The 14,858-nt window shown below is 40.2% G+C and overlaps 1 protein-coding gene and 1 non-coding gene across 2 annotated transcripts; one reads left to right on the top strand and one right to left on the bottom strand.

Moving 5' to 3' along the window:
* Positions 1 to 5,399: 5,399 nt before the first annotated feature.
* Positions 5,400 to 8,718, bottom strand: LOC105041589 (cysteine-tryptophan domain-containing zinc finger protein 3-like). The gene is made up of 7 exons (XM_029263763.2): positions 8,634 to 8,718; positions 7,208 to 7,320; positions 6,939 to 7,100; positions 6,679 to 6,842; positions 5,977 to 6,101; positions 5,763 to 5,851; positions 5,400 to 5,597 (listed from the first exon to the last, which is right to left on the bottom strand). The coding sequence occupies exons 1-7, from the start codon at positions 8,716 to 8,718 to the stop codon at positions 5,400 to 5,402; spliced, it is 936 nt and encodes a 311-aa protein (XP_029119596.2).
* Positions 8,719 to 13,290: 4,572 nt separating this feature from the next.
* On the top strand, positions 13,291 to 14,555 carry LOC105041590 (uncharacterized). Its single transcript, XR_012139518.1, has 2 exons — positions 13,291 to 14,031; positions 14,073 to 14,555. It is a non-coding gene; the product is annotated as an uncharacterized protein (transcript).
* Positions 14,556 to 14,858: the final 303 nt, after the last annotated feature.

Below are 14,858 nucleotides of genomic sequence, written 5' to 3'. Positions count from 1 at the left end.
CCAAATGAGCCACTGAGCAGTGGAAATAACACTCATGCACCGGTCTCCACGGTATCTGGAAGAGCATTAATCCTGGCACCACCACCTTTCTGCCCTTCTTGTCAGGGTTTGGGTCCTTCTTTCCCCTCAAAACAATGGTTTTTTTAATATCCTTTGAAAATAAACTTGCATTAAATATTTCTTGTTTATAAAGAATTATGGGAGCACCTTCAGCTAGAATCACTTGTCTCCAATAAGTGGACAGCAATTTCATGATTTGAACAACAGAACCTACTCCAAGGCAGAGTTGTAATGACTTGATTAAAGCCTAGTTTGCAGGCACATTTGTTATGTTATAGTACATATGACAATTAAATCATATAAATCGTGGGGTATACAAGTTAGATTGTGGTAGCGATTATATGCTTTTTTTGATTTATTCATTGTTTAGAAACAAAACCAAATGTTATTTTTGAGTGCGTGCTTACGTGCACGTCTGCATGTGTAAGTAAACTAATAGTTCAATAGGCTATTTAACATGTAGCCTTCCTCCAAATACCATGAGACTTATTTGGTTGACGGGATTAGGAAGGAGGACGGTATGGTTAATGAAAAAAAATGAAGGAACCCCCCTTATTTGGCTGGTGTTTTCAAATGAGAGATTGGCAAATGATATTTCTATAGGAATATACTTCTCATATTTTATGAGAAAGAAAAATCTACGTGGATATGGTTTTGAGCTTTCTCATGGGAAGAAAATTGAATTTTTTTTTTTTGTTCCAAAGGTACCATTAAAGCCGTGAATAAAATAGGATAAGGTCTTTTTCTTTATTAAGGATATAACTGGTATTTTACATAGATTTTTCAGAAAAATAGATACTCAAATAAGCATAAAGCATTCTGAAATGCATCATTTTCCCATGGTCCATCCAATATACTAAAACTACTTTTTTGGACATTATATTCCTAAGAATACGCTCTTAAAAAAAATATTTCAATGAGAAAATTTTCTTCCCTCGAAGCAAATGAGCCTTTATATTTATGCCGGTGATTTAGTAGGGTTTGCCTGTCAATTGCTTCACTAGATGTAAGTGGAGGGCACCAAACATAAGTTGACTTTGTGTGTAAACCAGGAGAAATTATTACATGGACCATGGATCAATCCAAATAGTAGGACACATATATGATGGATAATAGGCACCCTCATTTGATCTTGAACTGTTTAAATGCAAAAGATAATATGGCGAGTAACTACTAGTAAGATCCACTGGACCTGGTCCCAATAGTAATTAGACCTGAATGAACCTAGCCCAATTCATAACACTAGAGTCATGTTTATATTTATGCAACTATCCGATCTTCCCTCGATAAGACATAGGTTTTACATCTCAACTATGATCTTTTGTTCATGAATATGGGTGCAGTTAAAGGAGTACTGAGCACAGGATTTCATTAGACCACCATAATTTGATGTGCTTGGCTGAAAGTAACACCTGGATGGTGACCTCTCAGAGAAGTCTTCATGTTACACCAAAACAAGTTATTAGTTGATAGCATCTCCAACCTGCCTCTCAAGAAGACAAGCAAAACACAAACCAAGCCATAGCCCAATAATTCGTCTTCTCTTTTAAACAATGTCCCAACTTCAAAACCTGGGAGTTGTTTTCAAATTGTCTAATTTGTGAAATCTTTTACTTCTCCAGAGATGAGATTTTCCAGGCTCAAACCTTGGAGGCATTTTAATTTTTCTGTCATTTCTTTTGATTTTTTTAGAGCAAAATGGTTTCTTTTAATTCTAAATTCTACAGATTATGTCCATTAGTAAACTTGAAATAACGCATAATCTCTTAATTTATTTATGTTCCAGTCCATTCAAGCTTAGAAATAGGTTCTGGTTAAGAATTTCATCAGAACATAAGAAATAGCTAGATCCTATCTCTTCTTTTCTCTGAATCGCCCCTCATCATTATCCTCTCATAGTCACAAGTGCCTCTAGTTGTTAATGAGTTTATGTTTCCTTTTCTTTGGATAAACAATCATTTTTTATACTTTTACAATTCCTGGCACGTATCAGTGACCAGTAGCATTAAAATAAGTATCTGAAATTAGTTTGAAATTTGAAATTTTCCCCTCTAGCAAGATCGCTGTTTTTCATTCTGGTGGGCATATTTTGTTACTAACGAAGCTGTTATATATGCAGGAGCTCTTGATGTGTGGAGTCCTTGGCTCCTGTCCTCATTGTGTGGTTTATGTTGCTTTCTTCCTTACAATCGAAATACTCGATACACCAATTTGCTTTTGTTTTTCAAACACCACAATAATCTTCAAAACTTCCAAAGTTATAACACTGTCTCACCAACATTCGACGGTTGTGTGGGTCTGGATGTTGTAAAATTTATGCTAAAAATTTCTTGTGCGTAGCCCATTCATGTCCTCAACTTGCAATTCCAACTGAGCCAATGGGCCAGAACAACTTTAACAAGCTTTTTCTTGCAGCGTGAATAAGTGGTTGGATTACTGTATTGCTTCTTGAAGAACAAACACGATTCCAGCATCACCACTTTCAGCGTAAATATATTGAATGTATTGGCAAGCAAAGTTACGTAATTATCATGTCTTTGATCCAAGATTGTGCGCTAAAAGTCATAACAATCGCCGCATATTCATAGAAAACTCTCTTCATAAACATGCAAGATATCTTATCATACTATCATAAAACAATAGCGGAATAATTAGTCAATAATTTAAATCGAAAAGATAACAATCTAAATTTCAACTTTAATATCTCAATAAATTTAACAATGATTCAATAGGCCTTACATCAAATTCAATAAGACTTTCAATCTAAAATAAAAGTATAGAGATTCTGCTTCTAATCACTCTTCCATTCATTTCTTATATCATCTTAATTTCTCAACATATGTAAAAATAGTAAAATAAGAGGTAATGAGCTAAACAGTCCAATAAGCAATGATCACTTTAAATAGATTTCATCAAGTATTAAAGTAAATAATTATTTATAAAAAATACGCATATAGAGTTCATCAATTTGAAATCAATTTCAATTATATAATATAGTTCACGTTAAATTTATTTTTTTTTCAAATATTCAAGTTTCCTTCGAGATTTTAATTTCTTTCATTCTTAAGTTCTTTTCATCAACCATGAACTATGATCACATTTTTCTATAGCAGGATCATAACACCGCATATCATCTTGCGGTGAGCTACGAATCATCTGGCAGCAAAGTCCTTTGGAACCGCTGATTTCGCTAACGGTTTATCGCTGGTCTCACTGGCGACATGTCGTTTATCTCGCTGGCGATATAAATTCTCAAGATAAATCAATTGCCAACGTATTTGTCCCCACTGGCAGGGACCTTTACATAGCCAGATTATCAGTTCATATTATTCTTATATCAAAATTCTTCATAAGTCATATTTCTTTTCCTAATTCGATAAAAAAACATATAATCATATGGTCAATCGACATAATGCATAACGAAATAAAAAAATTTAATCATGCTTCGTCATAATATTTTAAAATAAGATATTTTTTATAATAAAATATCATTCATCCAATTCATGCATCATTTCACAAATCATATCAAAAAAATATATTATAATTTATCAATAAATCTAAAAAAAGTGAAGCATTATTTACCTTATACGCATTCTAATAAATCTACATAATTTTAAAAATTTTCTTCCAAAATTTTTTGTTCATAGATCATATTGCAATATCCTATGATCATCATCCACAACTCTATACAGGATCAATTCCAATAATTAGATAATACATGAATAATTAAGAAAGATAGAATTGATGGATATCTGTATCCTACAGTCCAAATTAGTCCAATCATCTAATTTTATCTAGTCAAAATTCAATTAGGACATAAATGGTGTAGAGTTTAGCTACCGTGCCAAATTAGATTTTCAAAGTGATAGAGTCGAGATTTCTTCATTGAGTTCGTAAATCAAGTGGAGAGAGAAAATCAGAGAAGAGAAAATTTATAAGGTATAATTTGAATTGATCAGGTGACATGGTCTAACATCTCGATCGGTCCAATCAAAATAATCTAATCAAGTCATGGTTAAATCAATATACAGATAATTCAAAATAAAATCATGGATGGTCAAATCTAATAGTTCATGGTCTGATCAAGATACTAGTATACTGCTCGATGACCACGGATCAGATTACTTTTATTAGAATCATTCAAATTCATCGTCATTCTTCTCATAATTATAAAAAATTTGGAAAAAAATAATTTAGAGAGAAAAAATTTTAGAGAGAAAAAATAAAGAAAGAAATTAGAGAGAGAGAGGAGAAAGTTTTTTTCTTTTCTTTTCTTTTCTTCTTTTTCTTTTTTTTCTTTTCCTTTTTCTCTTTCTTTCTTCTTCTTCTTCCTTCGTTTAAACAAAACAGGGGACTGTGCTCCCCCTTTTTGTTCTTTGGACCAGAAGCCCCCGTCCGGCATGGTGGTGGCCAGCGGCTGTCGGGGTTGTGACCGCACAGCCCAAGAAACCCAGACCGGTGGTTGGCGGTGACCACCGGTGCTGGAAAACCACAGAAAAAGAGGGGCGGAAACAGTCCGAAACAGGGGACTCTTTTTTATTTTTTTCAAAGAAATCCGGCGATTGCCGGCGGAACATTGGGATTTAAAGGCTGAGGAAGATGGCAAGAAGGATTAGAGAGAGTTCTTATCCTTTTTCCGACGATCAACGGCCTTGATCTCGATGAAAGCTTCTCAAGAAAAGAAGAAGACGAACACGAGTCTTCCGGCAACGGGAGAGAGGGATCTCGGCATCTTCTTGACGGTGGATGCTCACGGAAGGGAGGGAACGAGGATCTCCTCTTATAGAGGAGCCCTAAAGTTTGGCTCAAACTCCTCTTCATCAGAGAAGTCTTCTTCCTGATGTTTCTTCGCGCCCCCCCACCCCCCTCTTTTTTTTTTTTTTTTTTTTTTGATGCTTTAAAATCTGTGCACAGTTGGATTACTCTTTAAAGTTGGGCGGGATTAGTTCTGGTTTGGGATATCACAGTAAGTCACGTTTTTCATGGTGTGAGGTTCCAAGTTTGATCCAAGATGATTGCAATCTCGCCATTGTTCTCACCCAAAAAATAGAAAAAGGAGAACACATTAGATTGGAAGAAAAAGAATTCGTAGAAGTCCAGTTTCAGAGAAAAGGATAACTTTATGTTTAAATTCAATTGAAAGAATGAATGAATACAAAGTTAGGAAAAATAAGAAAACAATAATTACATGAGGGAATGTCACTCTGTCTTGACCTAGCAAAGCTATATACAAGTCTACGCCTTGACACATTAGAGGAACAATTAGTTACACTATGCTTTGCACAAAAATTCACAAATACTATAAACACATTTAAAATTACAAATCTTAGATAGGTGCTCTACATCCCTACATCCTTCAGTGATAATGTGATGAGGCGAACAAACTCTTCCACATTGTAGAAACTAAAATCAAGGGCTTTTTTCACTGATGACAAGCTCTCAGCTCTGTATCCCTCGGTGCAAGAGTGGTGTCGAATAGCAAGTTCCAAAGCACGGTATCTCTTGGATGCATTCATTGCAGAGGCAGTATGCTCTGACTGTAAAACAATAATCAATATCTCTATTAGTTAACAGCAAGATCTTGCCTACCTTCACTCCTCCCAAAAGAATTTCAATCATATAAGTACAAACATTTATTGCTTCCTTTCTAAAAGATCCAGCAAAAATTAGAAGAAGAAGAAGAAGAAGAAGATATTACTTACAATGCTGAGAAGCTGCCTTAGATGAGATACAGTATCATTCGTTGGTTTGAGATGTGATGACATCTTGATGTCTTTCTCATAAATCAGACCTGGTTTGGAGTGAGAACCAAAGTATTAGTCCAACAGAAGATATTTTATTGTAATGATGCATTTTATTTAGATGCTAATAAGAAAAGCCAAATAGTTCAGAAATTGATTGTGGTGAAGTAATTACTTTTGCTCGTTGAACAGATATTCTTCAGGCCAAAAGCAACTCTCAAGTGTGTCACTTCCATGCACTTGTATGAAAGTACAGCTATTTCAATCTTTCCACTTTTCTCACTAGTTTCTGCACAGTACCTGCATTTAAAATATGATTTCAAGTCAATTTAATTGATGTTACTCAAAAATAATTGAGATTGTGGGAATGCAAGTCTTCAAAAACATGAAAAAATATTATAATGGAACATCTAAATAGGATAGTTAATGGGCTAGTTTTTGCTCCGAGCATCGGAAAACATAGACAGACTAGATTGGCACTACATGCAAAGAAAACATAAGCTAGTGTGTTCTTGATGTAGATCCAACAATAGGGATATAATAGAGTAAATGGTTTGCTGTTTTCATGCATTCAATTTTTTTGTTTGGAAAAATATCTGTGTGCTTTAGTTTCTTATAGATTTGAAAAGGTGAAGCTGCAGTTTTCCAATTCATCAACAAGGGCATAAAGACAAGTAGATTAGAATCCTTATGTCGATATATTATCACTTTAACACTACAAGTGTCCAACTAACATTGCTCAGCCAATTCTCTAGGTTAGAATAAGCTTTTCAACAGCATATACGTTGTACTACACAGAGGCAAGTGTTATTCCAGATTCGTTGGGTAAACTGAAAATTAGCATATTATATTTCAAAGAAGCACTTGAATGACTTACCTGAAGAGCTTTGCTGCATCAATGTAGCAATGAAATGCATCAGGAGTACCCTTTGGTCTTCTTAATCCTGGAATCGTGCGGCACTCGAGCAAGTAGGCACTTTTCAAAAATTTCAAGCCTGCATGGAGGTAGATCTCAGTGACCTCAACTCCATCCCCAGCAGTCTGCAACGTTTTAAACATCACAAGTGGTATTGTATAAAATCATACAGGAGTAGAGACTAAACAAAGAATAAAAAGAAGCATGAAAATTCTCCAAACCTTCAATCGATCAGCTGATTGTCTCAGAGTTTTGGCTTCATATAGAGTGAATTCCGCCAAACTATCATCCAGATCAGCCAGCTCATCATAGGATGTCTTGGATTTTGTGGTTGCCTCACCAGTTTCATTTGTATCATGTCCAGTATCGTATTTTCCATAACTCTGCTTCACAGACCAAAACCAGTAGGAATTGATTTTCAGAAACTTGAGATCCTATGTCATAAATAAAGCAAATGTAGTGGGAAAAATACCGAAAGGAGCACAACTACCTTTTCGAAAGGAGGCTTCGAGGCAGCGCAAGCTTGAAGTGTTGGGCAAGAGCTTGTAGAAGGGTGCCGCACCTGAACAGGTAAAAACGTTCCATAATCACCAAACATTGGCCCTGCAAAAAAGGAAAGAAGAAGGAGAAAATTATAACAGATGATGTTAGGATCATACATCTTAAATATTGACTGATGAAATTCTTTCAAATAATCAAGACAATAGACAATAAGGGGAAACAAAAGTATTCAAGTGAATAAAATCGGACAAAGTATGAGAGGGCAATGTAGTTCTTGAAGTACGCAGACCAATCGAAATTAAAAGAAAATCTCAAAGCAGTCAGAAGATCAACTTCTCTGATTCACTGGCATTAAGTTTTCAAGAATATTGTTCCTTTTGCATCGTTCTATGAAGTCCATTTTTATTCCCACAAGAGAAGAAGAGGATAGTGAATCCAAGAAGACATAAAGAAGAGAAATATCCAACAACGGAAAACAAAGAAAAACATGCCTCAATCAATGGAAACTTAATCCCAACAGGTTTTTTGCGGTGAACTAGAGAACAGATGATGTTGGGATCATGCAATGTTAAATATTGACTGATGAAATTCTTTCAAATAATTCAAGACAATAGACAATAAGGGGAAACGAAAGTATTCAAGTGATTAAAATCGGACAAAGTATAGAAGGGGAATGCAGTTCTTGAAATACACAGATAAATCGAAATTAAAAGAAAATCTCAAAACAGTGAGAAGATCAACTTCTCTGATTCACTGGCATAGATTAAGTTTTCAAGAATATTGTTCATTGTTCCATCGTTCTACGAAGTCCACTTTATTCCCGCAAGAAAAGAAGAGGATAGTGGATCCAAGAAGACATAAAGAAGGCAATATCCAACAACGGAATGCAAAGAAAAACATGTCTCGATCAACGGAAACTTAATCCCAACAGGTTTCTTGCGGTGAACTAGAGAACAGATGATGTTAGGATCATACGTGTTAAAAATTGACTGATGAAATTCTTTCAAATAATTCAAGACAATAGACAATAAGGGGAAACGAAAGTATTCAGGTGATTAAAATCGGACAAAGTATCGAAGGGGAATGCAGTTCTTGAAGCAGTATGTAGTTCTTGAAGTACACAGACAAATCGAAATTAAAAGAAAATCTCAAAGCAGTGAGGAGACCAACTTCTCTGATTCCCCGGCATAGATTCAGTTTTCAAGGATATTGTTCATTGTTGCATCGTTCTACATTATTCTCACAAGAAAAGAAGAGGATAGTGAATCCAAGAAGACATAAAGAAGGGAAATATCCAACAACGGAAAGCAAAGAAAAACATGCCTCAATCAATGGAAACTTAATCCCCCAACATGTTTCTTGAGGTGAATTAGAGTACAGTGAAAAACCGAGAGAGAAAAGAAGAGATTTCTCACCGCCGAATTCCTTCTTGGACAGGCCAAGGTCGAAGTCTCTTCGCATGCCCCCAAGAACGGCTTCTATCCTCTTCTCCCAGGCCATACCTCTCTTCATGTCGATGGTGGAAATTAAGCTGAACGAAGGGAACTGTTGTTTTCTTTCTCATGTATCAGTATTTACTTATATATGCTTCTATATCGACTCCGACTAGGACCCGGACTAGGACTAGGTACGCCGGGAGCGCTAGTTACTTATCAGGTTCCAAATGCGGTCTGACATACCGACTAGTTAGGAAATAGGAACAGGACTGGGTTAGCTTAACTAAGACGCCGGTAGTACCGGTAGTAGGAGGGAGCGGGCCGCGTGATCTGCTGGCGGCTTACCCTAGCACGGTGGAACATCATATTCAATGCGTTACGGGGCGGAACGGTATCGTGTCCTGATCTAAAAATCGAGTCGGCCCGTTACGCAGAAGTTAAAACTTTGGGTACGAATACGACAGCAGATATTTCCTCCAACCCGGTCTTTTTTTTTTTTTTAACAAAAGAAAAAAAAAAAAATCTTCCTCAAGGTCCTGTTTCATCTCAATTTCTTTCCAACATACGTGGCACTGCCCACAATTGTAGTCGGATTAAGTTAGATCGGGTGAGGATTTGGTCGGCCTGGCTTGTTTCATGTGGCACTGAGATGATTTATAATTTATGTGTTGGGTCGAATCATCACTCGACCCATTGGCTTGGATTGGGACGTGGCCATCCATCCTGGAATCAGACTCTCCAATGTAGAGGATTTGAACCTGTGAAGCAAACCCAAACTGAGTTTGGATCTTTTATGGTTCGCTTTATGAACAATATAGTTTCACATATGAGTTCATGCATATAAATTGTTGTGTATATAGATTATAATTGTTGGAATGGCATTATTTGCTTTATACTGATTATTAAGTGATATTCACTGTTAAAAAGAAGTTGCATGCAGGTGTTTTTGTGTCTATATGCATGTACAAAACAGTATTTACAAGAGGGAACGAATGTTTACTTTGCTCTGGCTTGGCGACGACGGACAAATATATACCATGATGACGGAAGTGGTCATAACTAATTACGCACATATTCTCCACAAAACTTTAATTTTGCAAATCTTAAATTGGCATTTCTACACCCCTTCTTCCTTCAGTGAAAATTCATTGAGTCTTTTTTTTGAAGTTAAGGGAGTCTAGAAAACAGCCACCCAAATTTTATTAGAAGAAAAAATATGTACAGATGATAAAAATTTCAGAAAGAAGTCATTAGAGGACAAATAAATACAACTATTTGGTGCTACAGAAAGGAGTCAAAGCAAATTTAAAAATGAAAAGTGAGAAAGAAGATATCAACTATAAACACCACGGCAGAAAAGTTCTATAAGGAACCAAGGATTCCAAGCACCAAAGATTAAGCTATCCGTTGAAGAGTTGCGCGCAAAGAAACAAGGACTAAACAGTGTCTTTAGTTAGAGAGCTGCCCATCCACTCAAGGCAAATTGCAGCGGTCTTATGAATGATGAGCTAAGGAACATACCCGCTACCATAAGGATTCATGGCACAAACGAGTCTTGGATGAGCAATGGATCTGATCCCAATTCTGAAATGATTGTAGAATTTTCTGAACCACAATATCCCAGGGGCTGAATCTTTTTAGAAAAATTCTTGAATTACGCTAGCTCTCGCCAAATTTTTCAATAAATTGTTGCTATCAGCTGATCCGCCGCGGGCCTAACTGAAGAATCAAATTTCTCCTTTCTAAATGCAGTCCATAAATCATGCAAGTTCGTAGGCCACTTAGTGATCTTCAACTGTATTTTTAAGGTCCTCCAAATACGGCAAGCAAATGGACAAGAAATAAATAAGTGTCCCATTGATTCATTAGTTCCCCTGCAAAGGCAACCACCCTAAGCTGACATTCCATCTTTTCATAGCAAGGTTCTCCTCAGTATGAATTTTGTTTCTAAAAACAAGCCATAAGAACAATTTAACCTTCTCAGATATAGCCACCTTCCAAATAATTTTGTGATAGGAGCACTTTAACCCACCATTGTTGATGTCAATGAGTCAAACAAAGTGTTCCATATGGTAGATTCTGAAGTTGAGATCCTTCTTCACCGATGACAAGTCAGCGTTGCATTCCTCGAAGCATGAGTCAGTGTTGTATGGCAAAGTCCGGAGGATGGCGGCATCAAGGATGCACCCATGGCAGCACGGGAATGCTCTGCCTGCTAAACAACCGGTCGAGACTTCAGTTAGTCATTCTCAAAAGATTGCACATGCAATTGTGAAACATGAGACTTCAGTCTTCAGGTGCTCATATTTTCAGTTATATGAGACAATTTGGATAACTAGTTATGACATGCTTTGTGCCACCTTCCTTTTTTTGTTTTTTACTGTGCAGTGTTGTCCCTCTTCCCTTAGATTTCACAGATTCTTGTTTAAGTTTTATACCTCTAAAGGCTTTTGAACTAGTTTCGAGACACTCTAATTATGCTATTAGATACATGCAGCGATAACAAATCCTCCATCACGTCTATGCTCTAATTATCATAACGTTAACCATAACAAAAATTGGATTGTAACATTGTAATAAATTTTCTTATATTTACATACATATGGCACCAATAACAATAGCATGCTCCCTAAATAGTTATTTGGTCAGATATACTGGGGGACTCCCATCCTCTAAATCTTGGACAGTGCATTCCTAAATATTGAGATTTGGACAATCGAAATCACCCTCGTCGCTCTCTCTCTTTAATCTTTTTATCTATTTGATCACGTGACACTGGTAATTGATATTAACATTCTACTTTCCATGGCATTTTGATAGGAGCAAAAAAAAAACTTTGGTGTGCGCATGAGAGAAGATCGTCTGGAAGCTTTTTGCCACGTAACCCTTGAAACGGCAACTAAATAGTGAAGAGTTCAGACAGGAACAGGCTTCTACTAATGGAGTCCCTTCCATCCCCCACAATATTTCCATAAAAAAAATGAGTGCAGCTCTTGCGTCCCTTTTTTTTTTTTTTCCTCCTAACCTCTCAGTCTCTTCCTTTCCCATCCCAAATGACCTATCTAGACAATTCAATGCACCCTTCATGTAAATCAATATATAATTTTCAAGATATAGTATTCATCAATATTTAGCTTATCTCCATTTGATACATACTTAGCAACTTAGCATTCAATGCACATCTCCGGTGGTAACAGTTTCGATGTTCACTAATAGGATGCGGTTGTTTAGGTGAATGTATCCACAGTGGTATCAAGGATTGGGTCTATAGTGTGCAATGGTCTATTTGGGACTATGATGGGTGCATTATCTAATACCCTTTCACTTGCAAGTTAGGGTCAACTCATTCTGAGCTTCTTTCTCTGTTGTGGGGGTGCTTTATAGGGTGCCCAGTGTTCGATCTATGTTTGTCTCTTTATGATCATATTCCTTTGCTTAGACTTGTTGACAGCCAGCCTACTTTGGGAGGGAAAATCAGAATTTTATGGCTTATGGATATGGGTCTATCATCTATCTCCTACATTCTGCTGGCACTGCTACAAAGAGGACTTCTGACTTACGCTTCCAAGTACATCATCTGGCTTCAGTAAGTGGAATCACTTCATTGCCTTGCTCATGATCCAGCTCGCCATATCAAATTCCAAAATCAAATCCTTGGGAGCTTTTTTGTTATATAGGATATCATGGATATTATTACCTCTTCTCCTAAGGTTGTCGCTCTTGTATAATTATATTCCCATTCTGGGAGTGTTTATACTATTATGTCGTGCTTAGGAATTTTGTTATTCTGATAATACCGCATGGCCATGCATGCATGGTTTGTCTCAATGGAGCACGAGCCATCGATTGTAATGCGAGGTGAAACCTAGATACTAACCTGGTCCAACATATGTAGGATTCCGAAACACCTATCGCTGCAGCCGAACCATTACTCATCATCTTCCTACAACTGCACCACGAAAGCCAGCACAAGCCGGCCTGCCGCCACTGGTGAAACTACTTTTCCGGTGGCACGGTTAATCTCTCCCACCCCCTAAAAATAGTACCAAGCGCCCTCCCATCTCGTATAAGATTATAAGAACCGCAAGCACAATAACCTCTCCCTCCCTCCCAAATTAGCAAACCCTCCCTTCTAATTCTCTCCCTCCCGCCCTCCCTAATAGTCGTCAGAAAATTTTCTGGGTGAGAACTAGAGAAATCCAACCCCACAAAAATCTCACCTCCACGGGCTCCCATTTCCTCGTGCTCCAAAGTCCTCACCCACTCCTCTCCCCTCCCCTCCCCTCCCCAACTCTGCGTGGTGGAGACCCGGATGATCTGCTCTTACTAATCTCCACCGTCAATCTGAAGGTACACCGAAGCAATGGAAGGCCGACGCATGAAACAATTTATACTCCTCTGTCTCCCAACTCTTGGCACCCGTGTTGCTCTCGTAGGTGGTAACCACACCGCTGCCCGCTTCTGCACTCGCTAATCTCACCTCCCGCTCTCCGGCATTCTCTCCCCCTCGTCTCTCTCCCTTCTATGTTCTTCGCGAACTAATTCCTTCTTGCGACCAGAAAAACAGGAGACTTTCTTTACTTTCTTGTTTTTTTTTCCGTTCATCTTTTCCTGGAAGTCGGCCAGCCGTGACGAGATGGAGAAGGCGAGAGCCGTCCGACGGCTCGGCGTCGCCAGCGCCGTCGAGGTTTACCGAGACCGCCTCGTGATCCGCCTCCCGGATCCGCGCTTCCTGCGCCTCCTCGCCCGATCGGTGCTCCTCGCCCTCGTCATCATGTCCTTCCCCTGGCTCCAGGCCTCCCTCCTCCGCCGCTTGGACTCCACGGAGAGCGTCGCTCCCGGCAACGGCAACGGTGCGTCCCCCCTCGTCACCGTCCCGCCGATCGACGATGAGGCGTTCGTGCTGCCGATTCTCCTCGGCGATCTCCGTCTCCGCGGGCTGCTCCGGCCGGGTGACCGCGCCGTGTTCCTTGGCGACCCCGGCGTCCAGCTCCCGCACCTGAAGCAGAATGGGGTCGATCCGATCTCCAGCGACCGGATGCCGGCCGTCCCCGAAGGCGCCGTCGACTTCGTCATCTCCGCCGGCGAAGTCCTCGCCGCTGCCGGCCTCTCCGGGTTCGATTTCATCGACCGGGCCCTCAAGATCGACGGCGTTGCCACCGTCCGCGTCAGCTCCGACCCCCTGGAGCCCTTCCGCCTGCCGGAAAACTACCGCGTTGCTTACATCCGCCGGATCGGCGCCGCCACCATTGTGGCGATGAGGAAAAAATCGGCGTCGGCCACAACCGAGACCGACACCTCCACCGGAGAGGCACCGGGTGTGGTGCGGCAGTGGAGCGGGTGGCGGCTACTGGCTGTGCCGGAGGCGAAGAAGGAGGTGCTGAATGGGCTGGAGGGAGTGCTACTGGAGCCGCCGAGGACGTCGAGGCGGCAGCCGTCGCTGCGGCCGCGGTACCTACCGGAACTGACGGGGGACTCGCTAGCAGGATACCGGCGGCGGGTGTTCGTGGACGTAGGGCCGGCGGGGACTCGGGGGGGAGCGCGGCTGCGTGGTTCGAGCGCCATTACCCGAAGGGCGACCGCGACTTCGAGATCATCCGGGTGGATGTGGCGGTGGGCGAAGCGGAGGCGGCGGCCGCGGCCGGGATGGCGGAGTGGCTGGAAGAGAACGTCCGGGAGGAGGAGTACGTGGTGATGAAGGCGGAGGCGGAAGTGGTGGAGGAGGTGGTGAAAGGGCGGGCAATCAGGCTCGTCGACGAGCTCTTCCTCGAGTGCGACCACCTGTGGGAGAAAAAGAAAGGAAGGAAAGAGATGAGAAGCCGGAGGGCTTATCGGGAGTGCCTCGCGCTCTATGGGAAGCTCCGGGACCAAGGGGTGGCCGTCCACCAGTGGTTTGATTGATTGGCTCGCGAAATCTTCTTAAAAAGAAAGAGAGTCTGAGGAGAAAAATAGAGGCAGAGAAGAAGACGAAAGAGGAAAAGGAGAGGGAGGGAAGGGATGAGTGGAAGGGTCGAGTGTGCTGTGAGCGGGGTGAGACAATGTGGTGGGATGCTGTGGTTTGGTGGAACAGTGGGAGGGGATTGTGTGTTCCGGAACCGGTGTTTGAGTTGCTAATTTGAGGGAGGTTGCAGACTTGTAGGGGGAGGTGATGGCCGTGTTACACGGGGCTTATTTTATTTGGGTTCGTTTCATTTGTTTATATTT

This window comes from Elaeis guineensis, chromosome 3 (assembly GCF_000442705.2).
Source record: "Elaeis guineensis isolate ETL-2024a chromosome 3, EG11, whole genome shotgun sequence".
Taxonomy (NCBI): Eukaryota; Viridiplantae; Streptophyta; class Magnoliopsida; order Arecales; family Arecaceae; genus Elaeis; species Elaeis guineensis.
This window is presented reverse-complemented; position numbering and strand designations above follow the sequence as displayed.